Source organism: Salvelinus alpinus, chromosome 17 (assembly GCF_045679555.1).
Source record: "Salvelinus alpinus chromosome 17, SLU_Salpinus.1, whole genome shotgun sequence".
Classification (NCBI taxonomy): Eukaryota; Metazoa; Chordata; class Actinopteri; order Salmoniformes; family Salmonidae; genus Salvelinus; species Salvelinus alpinus.
In genome coordinates, this window is record NC_092102.1 from 11,935,594 (window position 1) to 11,955,096 (window position 19,503).

The following is a 19,503-nucleotide window of genomic DNA, read 5'->3' on the forward strand; positions in this document are numbered from 1 at the left end:
TACGGTTTCGTTGTATAGTACAGCTGTTTTTAAGAAGAAGGTGTGGGTAACCTTTCAGGTGGAGAAGCGACCGGTGGCAGAGTGTGGAGATCACCTGGACTGTCAGTCCTGTCTTTCAGCCCGAGACCCTTACTGTGGCTGGTGTGTTCTGGAGGGCAGGTGAGGAAGCACCAACTGACTATTCTATAACAAAGAAAATTTAAGTTAAGAGCTCGAAAATATAGGAAGAGCAAAGGCAAATGTCAACATTAACGAATGATCACCTTCCCCATTTCTCACTTGTTCCTCTCCTGTGCTCAACCCCACTTCCCCCTGTGACGGCAGGTGTGGCCAGCGTTCACAGTGCGGTCGGGGGGCTCTGCAGGGCCAGTGGCTGTGGAGCTTTGACCACCAGCAGCAGCAGTGTCTCGGTATCCAATCCCTGAGCCTGTATAACATCAGCCGTGGAGAGGAGACAGACGTAAGACATGAGAGGAGGGGGAGATGCAGTACTTGTTTCGAGTTTGAAAGAAAAAATAAATGTATGTGTTTCTCTCTCTTCTCTCTCGAAGATTGCTGTGTCAGTGAAGGGGTTGCCCAGTCTAGTGCAAGGCGAAGAATACAGCTGTTTCTACCAGGATGTGGAACGTCTGGCCACCGTCACAGACACTGGTGTGACCTGCTCTACTCCCGACGCCAGCAGGTTGCCTCCCATTGGCCAGGGAGAAGGTGAGTGACATCTGTGCGAGTCCAATTTGACACTACAAAGCAGAATGATTCCTCTCTCTTTCTTAATGATCACCAAAGCTAACTATCCTTTTGGAGGGTACTGTAATTTAGGGATGTTCTGACTTCTCTCCTGCTCAGACTCAGTCACCATCCCCCTGTCCCTTCGCTTTCTCAATGTGACTGTGGCTGCTCGGGAGTTCACCTTCTTTGACTGTGGTGTGGTCCAACAGCTCTCTGGACTCATGCCGTGAGTTAAAAGGCTGACATATCTAGCCACAATGCAGTTGTATATCTCCCCTTGTTAACCTCTCAGTCTCTCGTCTTCTCTCTGTTTTCAGGTGCAGAGGGTGTGTGAGCAGTCGTTGGGGCTGTAACTGGTGTATTCACCAGCACATGTGCACCAATAAAATCTGTGAGGGAGTCACAATTTACAACAAACACGTAAGTCTACCTGCAGGTTATCAGGCAGTGCAGTCACAGGACTGCTAGCTGGTACAAACTATATATACTAACCAGTGTATTCAGGTTTGCTTTGTAGTGAAACTGGTATCTGCACCCTAGGTAACTGTTAGTTTGTACGTGTCCTGTCTATTTATGTTTTGTCATGTTCCATTGTCTTTGTTTTAAATTTGTACTTTTTTTTAGTAAACAGTTAGTTTTTTTTGTGATTTCGGTCTTTATGTATTTATTTGCATATATTTCTTGCTATTCCTCTTGTTTTACCATCGTCTCCCTCCTCTCCCCCTCTCTGCTCATTGTGTTACCATCTCAAGTTCAAACCAACATTCACTCCCCCAGCAACCAAACAATCTGACACTCTAACTCCAACTCTCCTGGCTGCCCCAACACTCCCAACCACAGGGACATCTATTAGGACCACTCCCCCAGTCCCGGCCAGCACACCTGTGCCCCCATCCACCACACCCACCACCCCCGAGCCAACCGCAGTCCCCACCACCCACTCACCAACCATTGCCACCACCACACCCTCAACCACACTGGCCACTCAGGCTACCACTGCAACACTAGAGGTGACAACCAGTCTGCAGGCAGGGACAAAGACCACCGCTGGAGAGACCTCAGTGGATGGAGATGGGAGCCTCCCCAGGACTACTGCTGGAACAGGGGAGACGGAGCAGACAACAGTCACTAGGGTTGAGCTGCTAGACTGGCCCGAGTCTCCAGAAACTGTGGCTCCTAGTAGTACAAATGGACTCACCGACACTGACCACACTGTGCCGGAGCCCTCTGACACCACCTCAACCACTGCTAGTGGTGTCCCCCTGTTAATGGACCTGCCCACTGGCTCTGACGGGGATAAAGTCCCCCTGTTAATGGACCTGCCCACTGGCTCTGAAGGGGATGAAGTCCCCCTGTTAATGGACCTGCCCACTGGCTCTGACCGGGATGAAGTCCCCCTGTTAATGGACCTGCCCACTGGCTCTGACGGGGAGGAAGTCCGCCTGGCCCCCTCTGAAGGTACAGACTCACCTCCCTGGACAAAGGAATGGGAGAAGGGAGAGACAGAGATAGAGATGGACCCTCCAACATCCTCTGCCACAGTGCCCTCTGGAGATGATGACCCAAACCAGCCCTCTCAATCATTTACCCTCACACCTGACCCTGACTCTTCAGCAGACTACCAGTCTGACTCCTCTGAAATTGATCTGCCGGTGAGTGGGGTCTTTCAGTGGCAGTCTAGCTGATGCACCCAGTACAACACATGCACTGAATCGGATAAGTGCAGTTGCATCGTGTAAAATAGGTTACTCTTAATTTGATCCGAAATTCCTACCCTCTTATTTATGTCTGATGTGTGCAAACATTGCATCGCCATTACGTTTTGTTTTGAGTGTCATTGGAGTGGTCAACTGTCAGTACTTTGGAGATCAAACCATCAAAAATGGCTGTCTTCAGTTTGAACTAAACCTGCTGTTTTTTGTTTTACGCTTTGTCAGTGTTTTTGTTCTTCACTTTAGTCGCATATAATAAACTTTTAGACTGTAGAGCTACATTTGTGTGGGATTTGCTGAATTGTTCACACAGTCAGTCCAGTTTAATGATTTGAAATTGGTGAGACCTCACCTGAAAAATGTAAGCTGGTGTATTGTTTGTCATATGTCCCATGTGTGTATGTCCTGTAACGTATGTCTTATAATATGAGCAGGACTGCCCGTGTGTGGAGAAGGTCCAGGGCTCCTCTCTCGTTCCTGTTAATGTGGAGCGGAAGATCACTCTGGTGGGACGCCACCTTCACCTCTTCCAGGTGTGTGAGGAATGCTTGCAAAACCAAAATGGTTTACTTTACCCAAGATGCGTGGTGTGTAAAACGTGGCCTATGTGTCTTATATCGGTGTGTGTGTGTGTTCAGGATGAGGATCTGGACTATGAGTGTGTGCTGACCATCGAAGGGCGGTCAGTGGTGGTGGACGCGTACGTGGAGCCAGACGACACCCAGCCCTCTCTCTACTTCATCACCTGCCAGCTACACCAGGTCAGTCGTCATACATTATCAGCCTATGTGGTATTGCAACAGTGCTGTTCATTTGAACAGCGTTTGTCTGCATGTTGTTTCATGTTTTTTTTGAAGAGTGATATTTCAACTATAGCGCTGTGGGAAAGTATTTGCTCGCTTTAAAATCTTCTCAACTTTTGCATATTTTTTTTTTATACTGAATGTTATCATCTTCAACCAAAACCTAATATTATATAAAGGGAACCTGAGTGAACAAATAACAATTACATACATATTTCATAAACAGTTATGCAACACCCAATACCTTTTTGTGAAAAAGTAATTGCCCCATACACTCAATAACTGGGTGTGCCACCTTCAGCTGCAATGACTCCAACCAAACGCTTCCTGTAGTTGTTGATCAGTCACTGTGGAGGAATTTTGGCCCACTCTTGCATGCAGAACTGCTTTAACTCAGCGACATTTGTGGGTTTTCAAGCGTGAACTCCTCGTTTCAAGTCCTGTCACATCTCAATTGGGATTAGGTCTGGACTTTGTCTAGGCCATTCCAAAACTTAAAATGTGTTGCTTTTTAGCCGTTTTCATGTAGACGTGATTGTGTTTTCGATCATTGTCTTGCTGCATGACCCAGCTGTGCTTCAGCTCACAGACGGATGGCCTGACATTCTCCTGTAAAATTCTCCGATACAGTGCAGAATGCAAGGTTCCTTCTATTAAGGCAAGTCGTCCAGGTCCTGAGGCAGCGAAGCATCCCCAAACCATCATACTACCACCACCATGCTTGACCGGTGGTATAAGGTTCTTGCTGTAGAATGCAATGTTTGGTTTCCGCCAGGCATGAGGGAACCCATGTCGTCTAAAAAGTTATACTTTTCACTGCCCTGTCTTTAGAACATTCTTCCAAGAGTCTTGATCATCCAGGTGCTTTTTTGGCAAACTTGAATCCAATTATGATTTTTTTTTTGTAAATTCAGGTTCCCTTTACCTAATATTAGGTTTTGGTTTTAGATCTGATAACGTTCAGTATCAAAAATCGAGAAAATCAGAAAGTGGGCAAGTACCTTTTCTTTTTTTCACGGCACTGTATGTGGGCAGCTGTGATTGCGGTCACTGCTAAGACTACTTTATTTCTGTCATGTTGCAGTACGCCTATACTGCCTTTGTGGAGGAGTACAATGCCGTGATCAATGTGAGGAGGAGAAACACCTTTCAGATTGATAGTGCGGACGACCTTCATGGTAGGTTATACAAGAGAGCTACTGATATGGATCTCGTTGAGATGATCTCTTCTTCAGATTATGCCGTGTAGTTGACTCCAGGTATCCTCTCTGTTCCAGTGACGTTGTTTAACTGCTCTGTGGGCCGGTCAGACTGCAGCCGGTGTCGTACGGCTGATCAGAAGTACGGCTGTGCGTGGTGCGGGGGAGCTCGCTCCAAATGCAGTTACCGGGACTCCTGCGCTGGCGAGATCAAGCAGTCCTGCCCAGCACCCGTCATCCACTTAGTGAGTCCTTTTTTTGGTTGACGTGTCTTCAGACAGTGACATGGACTCGTTTTTTAACTTCTCCGTGACTGTGTGTTGCAGATGGAGCCCATCTCTGGACCAGTAGAAGGTGGTACTGTGGTGACCATCTCAGGCTCCAATCTTGGACAGAAAGCTGAAGACATCCAGAACTCTGTCACTATAGCTGGTGTCCCCTGCACGGTCATCAACAGCAGATATGAGATCTCCTCAAGGTAATGTTCTTCTCGTGCAACAACGTTTATTTGCATCTTCTGCAGCTCTAGTTGTATCTGCATTGAGTAAGAACCTGCGGTAATTCTCCTGTAGGATTGTGTGTGAGACCACAGCCAGTGGGGGAGAGAAGAGTGGTCAGGCCTCAGTCGAGGTGAGAGGAGGAGGGCTTGGACTCTCCAGTCAAAGGTTCAGCTTCCAGGTATCTATAACAGACATTATTATACTCTACTAAAATCTTGCTCTAGCCAAATGGACACTTTCCCTCAGTCTGATAATGTATGCTTAATGCCCTTCCTCTTGTCCTCAGGACCCGGCTCTGATTGGGATAGCCCCTCAGAAGGGGCCCAAGGCTGGGGGCTCAGCATTGACCATAATGGGCCAGAGCCTGAAGACTGGACACCCCAGTGAGGTCAGCGTGCTTATTGGAGGAGTCTCATGCCTCATGTAAGTCTCTTACGCATCTGTTACATTCAAAGTCACCAGATCAACCACTGTAAAGCAAGTGGAGTCAGCACTGCATATGAGAATTCATACATCATTTGGGAATTTCCTTAAAGTCCTGTAATTTGCTGTAGCAGTAGTTGTGATATCTTGTTAAATTAATTCTTTTTAGCTCTGAGGTCGTGGATGACCAGATTACATGTATGACAGGGGGCAGCAACAGAACTGGAGAGCATGGAATCACAGTCCGGTTTGGTAGAGCAGAACGCCATCTACAGGGAGCCATCTATCATTACACCTCAGACCCTAACATAACCATGGCTGCACCCTCAAAAAGCTTCCTCAGGTGGGTGTCACAATGTCACTCGCAATGAATTGTCATATGTGTTTATTCATGTAATAAATGATTCTTCTCTCTGTGTGTCCAGTGGTGGAAGAATGATCCGTGTGTCTGGGCAAAACCTAGATGTAGTGCAGGTGCCCCGAATCCGGGTGACCCTTAGTCCTCTGGAGTCCCTTTCTCCGAGGAAGAAGAGGAGGACGAGGAGGAGCAGCAGAGATGGAGAGAGTAGAGTGAGACGCACAGAAATCCCACTCAAGAGGCAAAGACGGATAGTTCCTGAGCCAGACTGTCTTGAAGACGCACTCTGTGTGGTAAAACGGGTAAACTGGTGGTCCTCTGTTGGTAGAACATGGCGCTTGCAATGCCAGGATAGTGGGTTCGATTCCCGGGACCACCCTGACGTAAAATATATGCAAGCATGACTAAGTTGCTTTGGATAAAAGCATTCTGCTAAATGGCTTATTTATTATTATTCTATTCAACTGAAATGTATGTTGAGTCCTCTAACATGGTGTTCAGATGTCTACTGCCTTAGTTGGGGGATAGGCTCTCTTTTCTTTGATCAAGTAGTGTGACGTATCACCTTTTTAAAGGTAAAGTTGAGAATCAATCACTGCTATTGCTTTCTATAAATACGCCTCTCATCTCTTGCTCTCCAGTTTGAGACAAGTTGCGCCGTGAGCAGCCCCTCTCTGATGCTGTGCCCTACGCCTGCCGTGGGGACAGAGGCCCACCATGCTCGGGTCAAGGTGGACTTCCTACTGGATAACCTGCACTTTGACTTCAACTCTGTGGGCAGTGGGGCTTTCAGCTACGAGCTCAACCCCAGGCTGTACCCACTGAACCAGAATGACCCCAGCAAACCCTACCACCACAAACCTGGCAGCATCATCTCTGTGGAGGTCTCTGTTACATCTCATTTCTGATACCATAACAGTTTCTCCAACAGTTTTTCAGAACCTGCGAGTGTTGTCTGTTTCCTGTCCAGTTGGCTTTCTCCAATATCATTATTGTTATGATCTAGGGGGAGAACCTGGACCTGGCCATCTTTAAGGAGGAGGTGGTGGCTCTGATTGGGGAAGGGGTATGCTCTGTGAAAACCTTGACCCATAACCACCTCTACTGTGAGCCTCCATCCCAGCAGCCCTCTGTGATGGCCAGCAAGAAGCAGGAGGGCATGGATTCTCTCCCCGAGTTCACTGTACGTCTTCACTCCTTGCGTCACCACAATTGGAAATCAAAGAGGGCACATGTCTTTTGTGAATACGTTGTGTCACATCTGTGTAATTCTGAATATTATTTAGTTGTGGTGGTTGTAGGGATGACAAGTGTAAAACACTTCAACGTTGAATCTAATCCTTCCACTCTAAAATCAATTGCTGTCTTGTCCCAGGTCCAGATGGGGAACCTGAACTTCTCCCTGGGCAGAGTGCAGTATGACACCCAAGGCCAGTCCACCTTCCCCCTGGAGGCCCAGGTGGGCGTAGGGGTGGGGGCTTCCATCGTAGCCCTCATCGTTGTCATCATAGTGCTCATATATAGGTGGGTGCCAACAGTCACTTTACTTTGTCAAGTATACACCATTTCATCTGTTCAAAGTAATGCTTGGTACAGTATACTGGATGTGAGCGTTTCTGCCTGTCTGTATGCATCTCTGTCAGGAGGAAAAGCAAACAGGCTGTGAGGGACTACAAGAAGGTCCAGATTCAGCTGGAGAATCTGGAGACCAGTGTGAGGGACCGCTGCAAGAAAGAGTTCACAGGTGAGAGAAAGTGCCATAAGCTTCACCATAAGTTCACAAAACCGCATCTTATATCACAAAAACCTAAAGTGGCTTCAAATGTCGTACCCACAGCAACGATTAAAACATTCCCAAACCAGAAACCGTGGATTGATGGCAGCATTCGCGTGAAACTGAAAGCGCAAACTACTGCTTTTAACCAGGGCAAGGTGACCGGAAACATGACCGAATACAAACAGTGTAGCTATTCCCTCCGCAAGGCAATCAAACAAGCTAAGTCCCAGTATAGAGAAAGTAGAGTCGCAATTCAACAGCTCAGACACGAGGTATGTGGCAGGGTCTACAGTCAATCACGGATTACAAAAAGAAAACCAGCCCCGTCGCGGACCAGGATGTCTTGCTCCCAGACAGACTAAATAACTTTTTTGCTCGCTTTGAGGACAATACAGTGCCACTGACACGGCCCGCTACCAAAACCTGCGGGCTCTCCTTCACTGCAGCCAAGGTGAGTAAAACATTTAAACGTGTTAACCCTCGCAAGGCTGCAGGCCCAGACGGCATTCCCAGCCGCGTCCTCAGAGCATGCGCAGACCAGCTGGCTGGTGTGTTTAAGGACATATTCAATCAATCCTTATCCCAGTCTGCTGTTCCCACATGCTTCAAGAGGGCCACCATTGTTCCTGTTTCCAAGAAAGCTAAGGTAACTGAGCTAAACGACTACCGCCCCGTAGCACTCACTTCCGTCATCATGAAGTGCTTTGAGAGACTAGTCAAGGTCCATATCACCTCCACCCTACCTGACAGCCTAGACCCACTCCAATTTGCTTACCGACCCAATAGGTCCACAGACGACGCAATCGCAACCACACTGCACACTGCCCTAACCCATCTGGACAAGAGGAATACCTATGTGAGAATGTTGTTCATCGACTACAGCTCAGCATTTAACACCATAGTACACCTGGGGACGGGCCGCCCCCAGGTGGTGAGGGTAGGTAACAACATCTCCACCCCGCTGATCCTCAACACCGGGGCCCCACAAGGGTGCGTTCTGAGCCCTCTCCTGTACTCCCTGTTCACCCACGACTGCGTGGCCATGCACGCCTCCAACTCAATCATCAAGTTTGCGGACGACACTACAGTGGTAGGCTTGATTACCAACAACGACGAGACGGCCTACAGGGAGGTGAGGGCCCTCGGAGTGTGGTGTCAGGAAAATAACCTCACACTCAACGTCAACAAAACAAAGGAGATGATTGTGGACTTCAGGAAACAGCAGAGGGAGCACCCCCCTATCCACATCGACGGGACAGTAGTGGAGAAGGTGGAAAGTTTTAAGTTCCTCGGTGTACACATCACGGACAAACTGAATTGGTCCACCCACACAGACAGCGTTGTGAAGAAGGCGCAGCAGCGCCTCTTCAACATCAGGAGGCTGAAGAAATTCGGCTTGTCACCAAAAGCACTCACAAACTTCTACAGATGCACAATCGAGAGCATCCTGTCGGGCTGTATCACCGCCTGGTATGGCAACTGCTCCGCCCACAACCGTAAGGCTCTCCAGAGGGTAGTGAGGTCTGCACAACGCATCACCGGGGGCAAACTACCTGCCCTCCAGGACACCTACACCACCCGATGTCACAGGAAGGCCATAAAGATCATCAAGGACAACAACCACCGAGCCACTGCCTGTTCACCCCACTATCATCCAGAAGGCGAGGTCAGTACAGGTGCATCAAAGCAGGGACCGAGAGACTGAAAAACAGCTTCTATCTCAAGGCCATCAGACTGTTAAACAGCCACCACTAACATTTAGTGGCCGCTGCCAACATACTGACTCAACTCCAGCCACTTTAATAATGGGAATTGATGGAAATTATGTAAAAATGTATCACTAGCCACTTTAAACAATGCCACTTAATATAATGTTTACATACCCTACATTACTCATCTCATATGTATATACTGTACTCTATACCATCTACTGCATCTTGCCTATGCCGTTCTGTACCATCACTCATTCATATATCTTTATGTACATATTCTTTATCCCTTTACACTTGTGTGTATAAGGTAGTAGTTGTGGAATTGTTAGGTTAGATTACTTGTTGGTTATTACTGCATTGTCGGAACTAGAAGCACAAGCATTTCGCTACACTCGCATTAACATCTGCTAACCATGTGTATGTGACAAATAAATTTGATTTGATTTGAAATAAGTAAGGTTTTTCAGGTGTAGGTTATATATGATTTTGCTAAAAAGATTCTCACGATCTCAATGTGGTCTATTTTCCTCCCTCCTCTGTGTAGACCTGATGACTGAGATGATGGACTGTTCAAGTGACCTGGTGGGTTCTGGTATTCCCTTCCTGGACTACAAGGCGTATGCAGAGCGCATTTTCTTCCCTGGCCACCGGGAGTCGCCACTGAGGCGAGATTTGGATGTGCCGGAGTGCCGTAGACAGACGGTGGAGCAGGGACTAGTTCAACTGTCCAACCTCCTCAACAGCAAACTATTTCTCACCAAGGTAACCTTAACCAAGTCTGAAGAAGTGAACTTGACCTACCGTACCTCTCAATACCATTCAGACTATAAAACGTCAGCGGTAATATATAATGCATGCACGTTATGCTTCACTTTCACTGTTTTGACCCCTTTGTGCCACTCTCTCCCAGTTCATCCACACCCTGGAGGTGCAGCGGACCTTCTCTCCTCGGGACCGGGCCTACGTGGCCTCACTTCTCACCGTGGCCTTGCATGGGAAGCTGGAGTACTTCACTGACATCCTCAAGACTCTGCTAAACGACCTGGTGGTGCAGTACGTGGCCAAGAACCCCAAACTCATGCTCCGAAGGTGAGGGGGGCTGATCAGTATGTGTTCTCATCAGTCTTGGGTAATGGCAGGCTTCTTCCTGTGTCTTTTTAAAGTCTCTTGTGGTTTACTTATCCGTGTCGGACACATTCACGTGGAACATGTTCTGTTTCAGAACTGAATCGGTGGTCGAGAAGCTCCTGACCAACTGGATGTCCATCTGTCTGTTCACCTTCCTGAGGGTGAGTAGCTCAGCCTGCCCTCTCCCCATTCACCCCCCCCCCTGTGTCTCCTCACTAAAGAGACAGTTGAAGAAACATGTCCCGTCTGTGCTGTGTTATTAGGACACTGCAGGGGAGTCCTTCTACATGCTGTTTAGAGCCATTAAACACCAGGTGGACAAAGGACCGGTGGACGCTGTGACAGGAAAGGCCAAGTACACACTCAACGACAACAGGCTGCTCCGCGAGGACATAGAGTACAAAACCTTGGTGAGAGCACAGCACACACAAAGCCTGATGTCCCTTTACCATAAATACACATCTACATTCAGGCTTTGTTTATCATTATAAAGCCGGGGCTGGAATAAAGGAGCTGTGCAACATGGTGAAGTAGTCACGTTTTTTTGTGTCGTGATTTAATTAACTACCATTAACCTTCCAGACGCTGAATGTCCTCATGCCAGCGACAGGCAACGGTGGCGAGCCCCAGACCGCTCCTGCCAAGGTGCTGGACTGTGACACCATAACCCAGGTGAAGGAGAAGGTTCTGGAGCAGGCATGGAAGGGGATGTCCTTCTCCCAGAGGCCCCACACAGACTCTCTCCACCTGGGTGAGCCTCCACTACAGCTCTCTGTCATTCACTGTTCAATCTGAAAAGGTGACATCTTTGTCCATTCTGGCATGCCAGGTAGAAATGAAGCCAAAGAACATTTATCCAAGTTAATGGGCGTACTATAAACCTGAGACACCCTAGAATTGACAAAGCCAACAGAATCCTTCCTTGGTCATCAGTTATAATCAACTCTTTTGGTAGCTAATCTTTTGTATTGTGTCCTTGATCAGAGTGGCGTGCGGGCATGGCTGGTCACCTGATCCTGTCAGACGAGGACTTGACGTCGGTGGTGCAGGGCTCCTGGAAACGCCTCAACACCCTGCAGCATTACAAGGTCAGAAACGGCAGGCCACACATCCCATCCATCCCTATCCCCTTTAACTAGAATTACTAACTACATGACTGTGAAGTATGTTTTTGGTTGACTTTGTTCATTTGATTTAATGATTTTACAAATGGTCTGCAGGTTCCGGATGGAGCCACTGTTGCACTGGTACCCCGGAACTCCAAACACATCCACAATGACAACCATGACTACTTTCCTGGAGAGAGTTGAGTCTCAACTAATCTATGGCACTTAAGTGCAGCATGGTCATAGGATATTGTTCAGCATCCATACAATATTGCTACCAAATTTGGACAATGCACAAGAGCTGCATTTGAAACATAAACATAAAGATATAACTTATACACTGTACCTAGACTATATCAGAGATGTCTGACCGTGTGTGTCCCTCTATCAGAGACGCCCATGTTGGACGATGGGGACGAGGGAGGTGTGAAGCTCTGGCACCTGGTGAAAGCCAATGAGGAGCCAGACCTGCCCAAACACAGGCGTGGCAGTCTGAGAGAGAGGGAGAGAGAGAGGGCCAAGGCCATCCCCGAGATCTACCTCACACGCCTACTCTCCATGAAGGTGCCAGAACGCACATGCACAACACAACGCAACAAACAAGCAGACACACACACACACACACAGTATGTGTAATATTTACACTTGTGCATATATTTATTCCCATATCTTCCTACTCTCTCTCCCAGGGCACACTGCAGAAGTTTGTGGATGACTTGTTCACAGTGATCCTGAGCACTAACCAGCCAGTTCCCATGGCTGTCAAGTACTTCTTTGACCTGCTGGATGAGCAGGCTCTGCAGCACAACATTACAGACCCTGAGACCATCCACATCTGGAAGACTAACAGGTAACTCAGTACTACTACTACTACTGGCTCATTTGCTTTTGAACACCAAAGTGTTTCCTGTCCTTTGTAATTACAGTAACCAATACAGACCTGGGCTCGTTTTTTTATACCAATATCAAATCATTTCTGGGTAACAATTAAGTACCTTACTGTAATCGATTTCCATTGAAATGGGCAAAAATAGCTTTTTAACAAAACTATTTCTCAAGCAAGAATTTTGCTAGGACTGTCTGGCCCTTACCAAAATGTACCATGGTAGTACAATAAAAAAATTCCATGGTACTATCATTGAAAATGGCATTTTCACCAGTACCATGGTATTTTCCTGCCATGGTAGTGAACAAAAAAACATGGTACCAAAGTATTGTTTTTCATTGTACTACCATGGAACAAAAATGTACTGTGGTAGTACAATGAAAAAAAGCCATGTTTTTGTGCTAGCAGCATGTGAACCATGAAAGCATGGTAGTTGTTTACAACGTATTATCATGATGGTAAAGTGACCAAAAATGTAGTAATTTATGGTACTCACATAATGCAACAATTACTTCTCGCTCTGCAGTGGCAAAGCGTAGGCCTAGTGTACCCTCTTAAACCCCTTTAGCTCATAGCGAAAAACCACATCACACATGATCTAGTAGTGTACCATCTTAAACCTTCTGATATGGTATTGTAAGAAGAATGGAGGGGTAGTGGTGGGGAGTCGACTCCAAAATAATTGCTTCCTCAACTCCTTCCCCGTCAGCTCCCATTTTCCTCGAATCCTAAGATTCCGTTTTTTTGCAACGAGTCTGAGTAGTTACATTACAGCCGTATTCTAAAATTGATTAAATTGATGTTTTTTCCCCTCAATCTACACATAATACCCCATAATGACAAAGCAAAAGCAGGTTTTTAGAAATTTGTGCAAATGTATTAAACATAAAAATAAATCACATTTACTTAACCTGTCTCACTCCCCCGTTCTGCTAGCGGAACTCCTCCCACATTCCACTGAAAAGGCAGAGCGGGAAATTCAAAAAAATTTTTTTTTGAAATATTTAACTTTCACACATTAACAAGTCCAATACAGCTAATGAAAGATACACATCTTGTTAATCCAGCCAACATGTCCGATTTTTTTAAATGTTTTACAGGGAAAACACAATATATATTTATGTTAGCTCACCAACAAATAGAAGACATTTTTCACAGCACAGGAGGCATGCACAAAATCAACCAAACTAACCTAGAACAAACCAAAGAAACCAAGAAACAACTTAATCAGATGACAGTCTTATAACATGTTATACAATAAATCGATGTTTTGTTCGAAAAATGTGCATATTTCAGGTATAAATCATAGTTTACATTGGGGCTACAATCAGAAATTGCACCGAAAGCAGCCAGAATAATTACAGACACCAACGTGACATACCGAAATACTCATCATAAAACATTTCTGAAAAATACATGGTGTATAGCAAATTAAAGACAAAGATCTTGTGAATATAGCCAATATTCCCGATTTTTAAAATGTTTTACAGCGAAAACACCACCTATATTTATGTTAGCTCACCACCAAATACAAAAGACAGACAGACATTTTTCACAGCACCGGTAGCATGCAGCTAGCATGCACAAAGCCAACCTAACTAACCTAGAACCAACCTAACTAACCTAGAAACAACTCCCTCAGATGACAGTCCTATAACATGTTACACAATAAATCTATGTTTTGTTCGAAAAATGTGCATATTTTAGCTATAAATCAGTTTTACATTACTGCTACCAACATAGCCACCATCATAGCTACAGTCAGAAATCGCACGGGAGTAGCCAGAGAAAATACAGACACCAACGTCAACTACTAATTACACATCATAAAACATTTCAGAACAATATATGGTGGATAGTTAATGAAAGACAAATATCTTGTGAATATAGCCAATATTTCCGATTTTTGAAGTGTTTTACAGCGAAAACACAATATATCGTTATATTAGCTTACTACAATAGCTAGCACACAGCAGCATTGATTCTAGTCAAACAGTAGCGATAGCACAGTTCGACAGATATATGAAAAAGCATCCCAAATTGGGTCCTTATCTTTGTTGATCTTCCATCAGAATGTTCTCCAAGGGGTCCTTTGTTCAGAACCGACTTTATTTGGATCCAGAACGAACGATTTCCCTCTCGAATTAGCAAGCACACTGGCAGTGCGGTGCTAACCTCTCATTCTTGAACCAATTCTTGCGACGCATCACCTCTAAAGTCCAGAATAAATTTCAATAATATAATGAAACTATATTGAAAAAACATACTTTAGGATGATATTGTGACATGTATCAAATAAAATCGAAGCTGGAGAACATATTCACCTTTAACGAGGGCTTTCCAGGAGCCGAGCCCAGGTCCAACTTCGCGCCCAGGAAAAAAAAAAAATGGCGCTCCTGTCACTCCAAGAGGTTGTGTTCAATCCCAGGACAAGATAATCAAGTCATTTCTTCTCTCACTTCCGCATGACACCCAGGGGAAGGCGTATGACGTGTTTCTACAGTCATAAGTGACATGCCCTTTTATAGACAAGCTCTTGAAGAGAGACTTCGCTTTTGGAAATCTCACTTCCGGTTAGGAAATGGTCTGTAAAAAGAGTTCTGTTTCACTTAGAGAAATAATTCAAACGTTTTTAGAAACTAGAGACTGTTTTCTATCCAATAGTAATAATAATATGCATATTGTACGAGCAAGAATTGAGTACGAGGCCGTTTAAATATCATACGATTTTCCCCAAAAGTGAAAATAGCACCCCCTGGTCCTCATCAGGTTTAAGTATTCAGACCCTTTACTCAGTACGTTGAAGCACCTTTGGCAGCCTCGAGTCTTCTTGAGTATGACGCTTGGCACACCTGTATTTGGGGAGTTTCTCCAATTCCTTTCTGCAGAGCCTCTCAAACTCTGTCAGGTTGGATGGGGAGCATTGCTGGACAGCTATTTTCAGGTCTATCCAGAGGTGATTGATCGGTTCAAGTCTGGGCTCTGGCTGGGCCACTCAAGGACATTCAGAGACTTGTCCCGAAGCCACTCCTGTGTTGTCTTGGTTGTGTGCTTAGGGTCGTCGTCCTGTTGGAAGGTGAACCTTCGCCCCAGTCTGAGGTCCGGAGCGTTCTGGAGCAGGTTTTCTTTGAGATTCTCTCTGTACTTCGCTCCGTTCATCTTTCCCTCGATCCGGACCAGTCTCCCAGTCCCTGCCACTGAAAAACATCCCCACAGCATGATGTTGCCACCACCATGCTTCACCGTAAGGATGGTGCCAGGTTTCCTCCAGACGTGTCGCTTGGCATTCAGGCCAAAGAGTTCAATCTTGGTTTCATCAGACCAGAGAATGTTGTTTCTCATGGTCAGAGTCCTTAGGTGCCTTTTGGCAAACTCTAAGCGGGCTGTCATGTGCCTTTTACTGAGGAGTGGCTTCCACCTGGCCATTCTACCATGAAGGCCTGATTGGGGGAGCGCTGCAGAGATGGTTGTCCTTCTGGAAGGTTATCCCATCTTCAGAGGACTTCACAGAGGAACTCTAGAGCTCTGTCACGATTGGGTTCTTGGTCACCTCCCTGACCAAGGCCCTTCTCCCCTGATTGCTCAGTTCAGCTCTAGGAGTCTTGGCGGTTCCAAACTTCTTCCATTTAAGAATGGAGGCCACTGTGTTCTTGGGGAACCTCAATGCTGCAGACATTTTTTGGTACCCTTCCCCAGATCTGCGCCTCGACACAATCCTGTCTCGGGGCTCTACAGACAATTCCTTCGACATCATGGCTTGGTTCTTTGCTCTGACATGCACTGTCAACTGTGGAACCTTATATAGACAGGTGTGTGCTTTTCCAAATCATGTCAAATCTATTGGATTCAGCACAGGTGGACTCATATCAAGTTGTAGACACATCTCAAGGATGATCAATGGAAACAGGATACACCTGAGTTCAATTTCGAGTCTCATAGCAAAAGTTCTGAATTCTTTGTTCTGTTTTTAATAAATGTGCAAAAATGTCTAAAAACCTGTTTTCGCTCTGTCAATATGGGGTGTTATGTGGAGAATGAGAAATGTTAATTTTTTAAATCAATTTTAGAATAAAAAAACGTAACCTATAGGCCCAAGACCCCTGGAACACGGTTGGAGAGCCCATAGCCTACAGAGACATGAAATATATGTTCTTTTAAGTCTGGTCATTGCTCAATTTGTTTGAATATGGTAGACGTCCTTCCTAATAACAATACCCCATATCCTGTTGATTTGAGCTGCTTTTAAACAGTATTTGCACTTGACTGTTTATGGATGAGAAAGTGAACTTGGCATTTCCAAAAAGTTTAGCGGTGATGCTGCTTTGTGATCGATTGCCTAGGACAGGGCTCTCCAACCCTGTTTGTGGAGAGCTACCATCCTGTAGGTTTACACTCCAACCCTAATCTAGCGCATCCAATTCAATAATTATCTGGTTGATGATAAACTGAATCAGGTTAGTTACAACTGGGTTGGAGTGAAAACCTACAGCAAAGTAGCTCTCCGGGAACAGGGTTGGAGAGCCCTGACCTAGGACATCAACAGCCAGCCAGGGTTTAATTAAATAAGCTATAGGCAATACTTTTTGTTGCACATTTAGGCCTAATTAAACTGATGTATTTGGCGATGTTCAACTTCAATTTACTGGCATTATGACGGATGGCTTAGCTATACTCATTGATAGCCTAATATACAGTGGGGCAAAAAAGTATTTAGTCAGCCACCAATTGTGCAAGTTCTCCCACTTAAAAAGATGAGAGAGACCTGTAATGTTCATCATAGGTACACTTCAACTATGACAGACAAAATGAGGGGGAAAAAATCCAGAAAATCACATTGTAGGATTTTTTATGAATTTATTTGCAAATTATGGTGGAAAATAAGTATTTGGTCACCTACAAACAAGCAAGATTTCTGGCTCTCACAGACCTGTAACTTCTTCTTTAAGAGGCTCCTCTGTCCTCCACTCGTTACCTGTATTAATGGCACCTGTTTAAACTTGTTATCAGTATAAAAGACACCTGTCCACAACCTCAAACAGTCACACTCCAAACTCCACTATGGCCAAGACCAAAGAGCTGTCAAAGGACACCAGAAACAAAATTATAGACCTGCAGCAGGCTGGGAAGACTGAATCTGCAATAGGTAAGCAGCTTGGTTTGAAGAAATCAACTGTGGGAGCAATTATTGGGAAATGGAAGACATACAAGACCACTGATACTCTCCCTCTATCTGGGGCTCCACGCAAGATCTCACCCCGTGGGGTCAAAATGATCACAAGAACGGTGAGCAAAAATCCCAGAACCACACGGGGGGACTTAGTGAATGACCTGCAGAGAGCTGGGACCAAAGTAACAAAGCCTACCATCAGTAACACACTACGCCGCCAGGGACTCAAATCCTGCAGTGCCAGACGTGTCCCCCTGCTTAAGCCAGTACATGTCCAGGCCCGTCTGAAGTTTGCTAGAGAGCATTTGGATGATCCAGAAGAAGATTGAGAGAATGTCATATGGTCAGATGAAACCAAAATATAACTTTTTTGTAAAAACTCAACTCGTCGTGTTTGGAGGACAAAGAATGCTGAGTTGCATCCAAAGAACACCATACCTACTGTGAAGGATGGGGGTGGAAACATCATGCTTTGGGGCAGTTTTTCTGCAAAGGGACCAGGACGACTGATCCGTGTAAAGGAAAGAATGAATGGGGCCATGTATCGTGAGATTTTCCATCAGCAAGGGCATTGAAGATGAAACATGGCTGGGTCTTTCAGCATGACAATGATCCCAAACACACCGCCCGGGCAACGAAGGAGTGGCTTCGTAAGAAGCATTTCAAGGTCCTGGAGTGGCCTAGCCAGTCTCCAGATCTCAACCCCATAGAAAATCTTTGGAGGGAGTTGAAAGTGCGTGTTGAAAGTGCGCTAAATAGGCTAAGCCTAAATGGATTAAATTGCCTAAATAAACTAGTACATTTCATAGATAAACTCCCCTTGTGATAGTGTGGTGCAATGACAGAATGACGCAATTTACCACCATCTGTCACCATCTACCACAAATTGTCGCGGCATAAGCTCAAAACTTTTAATTGAGCAACCACTGTAGTTAACTCCAAACGTGGTTATAGCGTTGACTGCATGCTGACAGTGAATTCAGAGACAGTCAGTGGCTAACTACACTACAAACATACTTTTGCCAGACCCCGTGAAGCAATTGTAATGAGTCTACCACAACATACTAAACAGTTTCCTGATTAGCATGGGGTAGTCTGTGTTTAATTTCATTGTGTATTAGAAATGCAGTTTGAGATCATTTGTGTGCAGATTTCGCCAGTGGTTGAATGGGGAATTGGGCTTCCCGGGAAAATGTTGTCTGAGGTTGAAACAGTAACCAACGGAGCTTAGCGAAGGGTCAATTGTTGAGGAATTGTACTTACGAACTATCTTGTGAACTTATTTTTTCTCAAAGGCCCAGTGCAGTCAACACTGAGGTTGGAATAATACTGTAAAATTGTGCAAATTATGATAATGCCCTTTTAGTATACGGTAAATTAGCTAATAGACCAATAAGAAAGAGTTCCAAACCTCTCTGCCAATAACAGCTATTAATCAGTTTTCCCCCTCTCCACTCAGACCATTCCCAGACAGTCCTAGCAAAGTTCTTGCAAGAAAAATCACAGTAAGGTACTTAATAGTTACCCAGAAATGATTTGATATTGAAATAAAAATGGCTACATTGGGGCCTCCCGAGTTGGCGCAGCGGTCTGAGGCATGGCATTGCAGTGCTAGAGGCGTCACTACAGACCGAATTGGCCCAGCATCATCTGGGTTAGGGGAGGGTTTGGCCAGCCGGGATGTCCTTTCCCATCGCGCCCTAGCGACTCCTATTGGCGGGCCGGGTGCATGCATGCTGACTTCGGTTGCCAGTTGTACGTTGTTCCCTCCGACACATTGGTGCGGTTGGCTTCCGGGTTAAGCTAGCAGTGTCAAGAAGCAGTGCAGCTTTGCAGGGTCATGTTTCGGAGGACGCATGGCTCTCGACCTTCGCCTCTCCCGAATTCGTACTGGAGTTGCAGCGATGGGACAAGACTGCAACTACCAATTTGGATATCACGAAATTCGGGAGAAAAAGGGGTAAAAAGTACAACAACGAAAAATTTAAGAAATTAAAAATAAA

The 19,503-nt window shown here is 45.6% G+C and overlaps 1 protein-coding gene across 5 annotated transcripts in view; it reads left to right on the forward strand.

The window, feature by feature from the left end:
* Nucleotides 1-19,503, forward strand: part of LOC139542125 (plexin-B1-like) — a 57,480-nt gene that overhangs the window by 31,017 nt on the left and 6,960 nt on the right. For 2 of the 5 annotated variants that reach the window (XM_071347189.1, XM_071347188.1), the window contains 28 exons: nucleotides 59-159; nucleotides 325-460; nucleotides 552-708; nucleotides 847-955; nucleotides 1,047-1,149; nucleotides 1,482-2,381; nucleotides 2,876-2,974; nucleotides 3,080-3,202; nucleotides 4,329-4,422; nucleotides 4,522-4,688; nucleotides 4,770-4,921; nucleotides 5,016-5,121; nucleotides 5,230-5,366; nucleotides 5,536-5,709; nucleotides 5,792-6,026; nucleotides 6,366-6,608; nucleotides 6,731-6,907; nucleotides 7,100-7,248; nucleotides 7,368-7,468; nucleotides 9,758-9,975; nucleotides 10,124-10,302; nucleotides 10,436-10,502; nucleotides 10,605-10,751; nucleotides 10,924-11,092; nucleotides 11,326-11,429; nucleotides 11,562-11,646; nucleotides 11,839-12,011; nucleotides 12,137-12,297. In XM_071347189.1, coding sequence (XP_071203290.1) covers nucleotides 59-159; nucleotides 325-460; nucleotides 552-708; nucleotides 847-955; nucleotides 1,047-1,149; nucleotides 1,482-2,381; nucleotides 2,876-2,974; nucleotides 3,080-3,202; nucleotides 4,329-4,422; nucleotides 4,522-4,688; nucleotides 4,770-4,921; nucleotides 5,016-5,121; nucleotides 5,230-5,366; nucleotides 5,536-5,709; nucleotides 5,792-6,026; nucleotides 6,366-6,608; nucleotides 6,731-6,907; nucleotides 7,100-7,248; nucleotides 7,368-7,468; nucleotides 9,758-9,975; nucleotides 10,124-10,302; nucleotides 10,436-10,502; nucleotides 10,605-10,751; nucleotides 10,924-11,092; nucleotides 11,326-11,429; nucleotides 11,562-11,646; nucleotides 11,839-12,011; nucleotides 12,137-12,297 — 4,766 coding nt within the window. The remainder of the gene's footprint in view (nucleotides 1-58; nucleotides 160-324; nucleotides 461-551; nucleotides 709-846; nucleotides 956-1,046; nucleotides 1,150-1,481; nucleotides 2,382-2,875; nucleotides 2,975-3,079; nucleotides 3,203-4,328; nucleotides 4,423-4,521; nucleotides 4,689-4,769; nucleotides 4,922-5,015; nucleotides 5,122-5,229; nucleotides 5,367-5,535; nucleotides 5,710-5,791; nucleotides 6,027-6,365; nucleotides 6,609-6,730; nucleotides 6,908-7,099; nucleotides 7,249-7,367; nucleotides 7,469-9,757; nucleotides 9,976-10,123; nucleotides 10,303-10,435; nucleotides 10,503-10,604; nucleotides 10,752-10,923; nucleotides 11,093-11,325; nucleotides 11,430-11,561; nucleotides 11,647-11,838; nucleotides 12,012-12,136; nucleotides 12,298-19,503) is intronic. The other 3 variants (XM_071347191.1, XM_071347190.1, XM_071347192.1) reach the window with 3 other exon arrangements.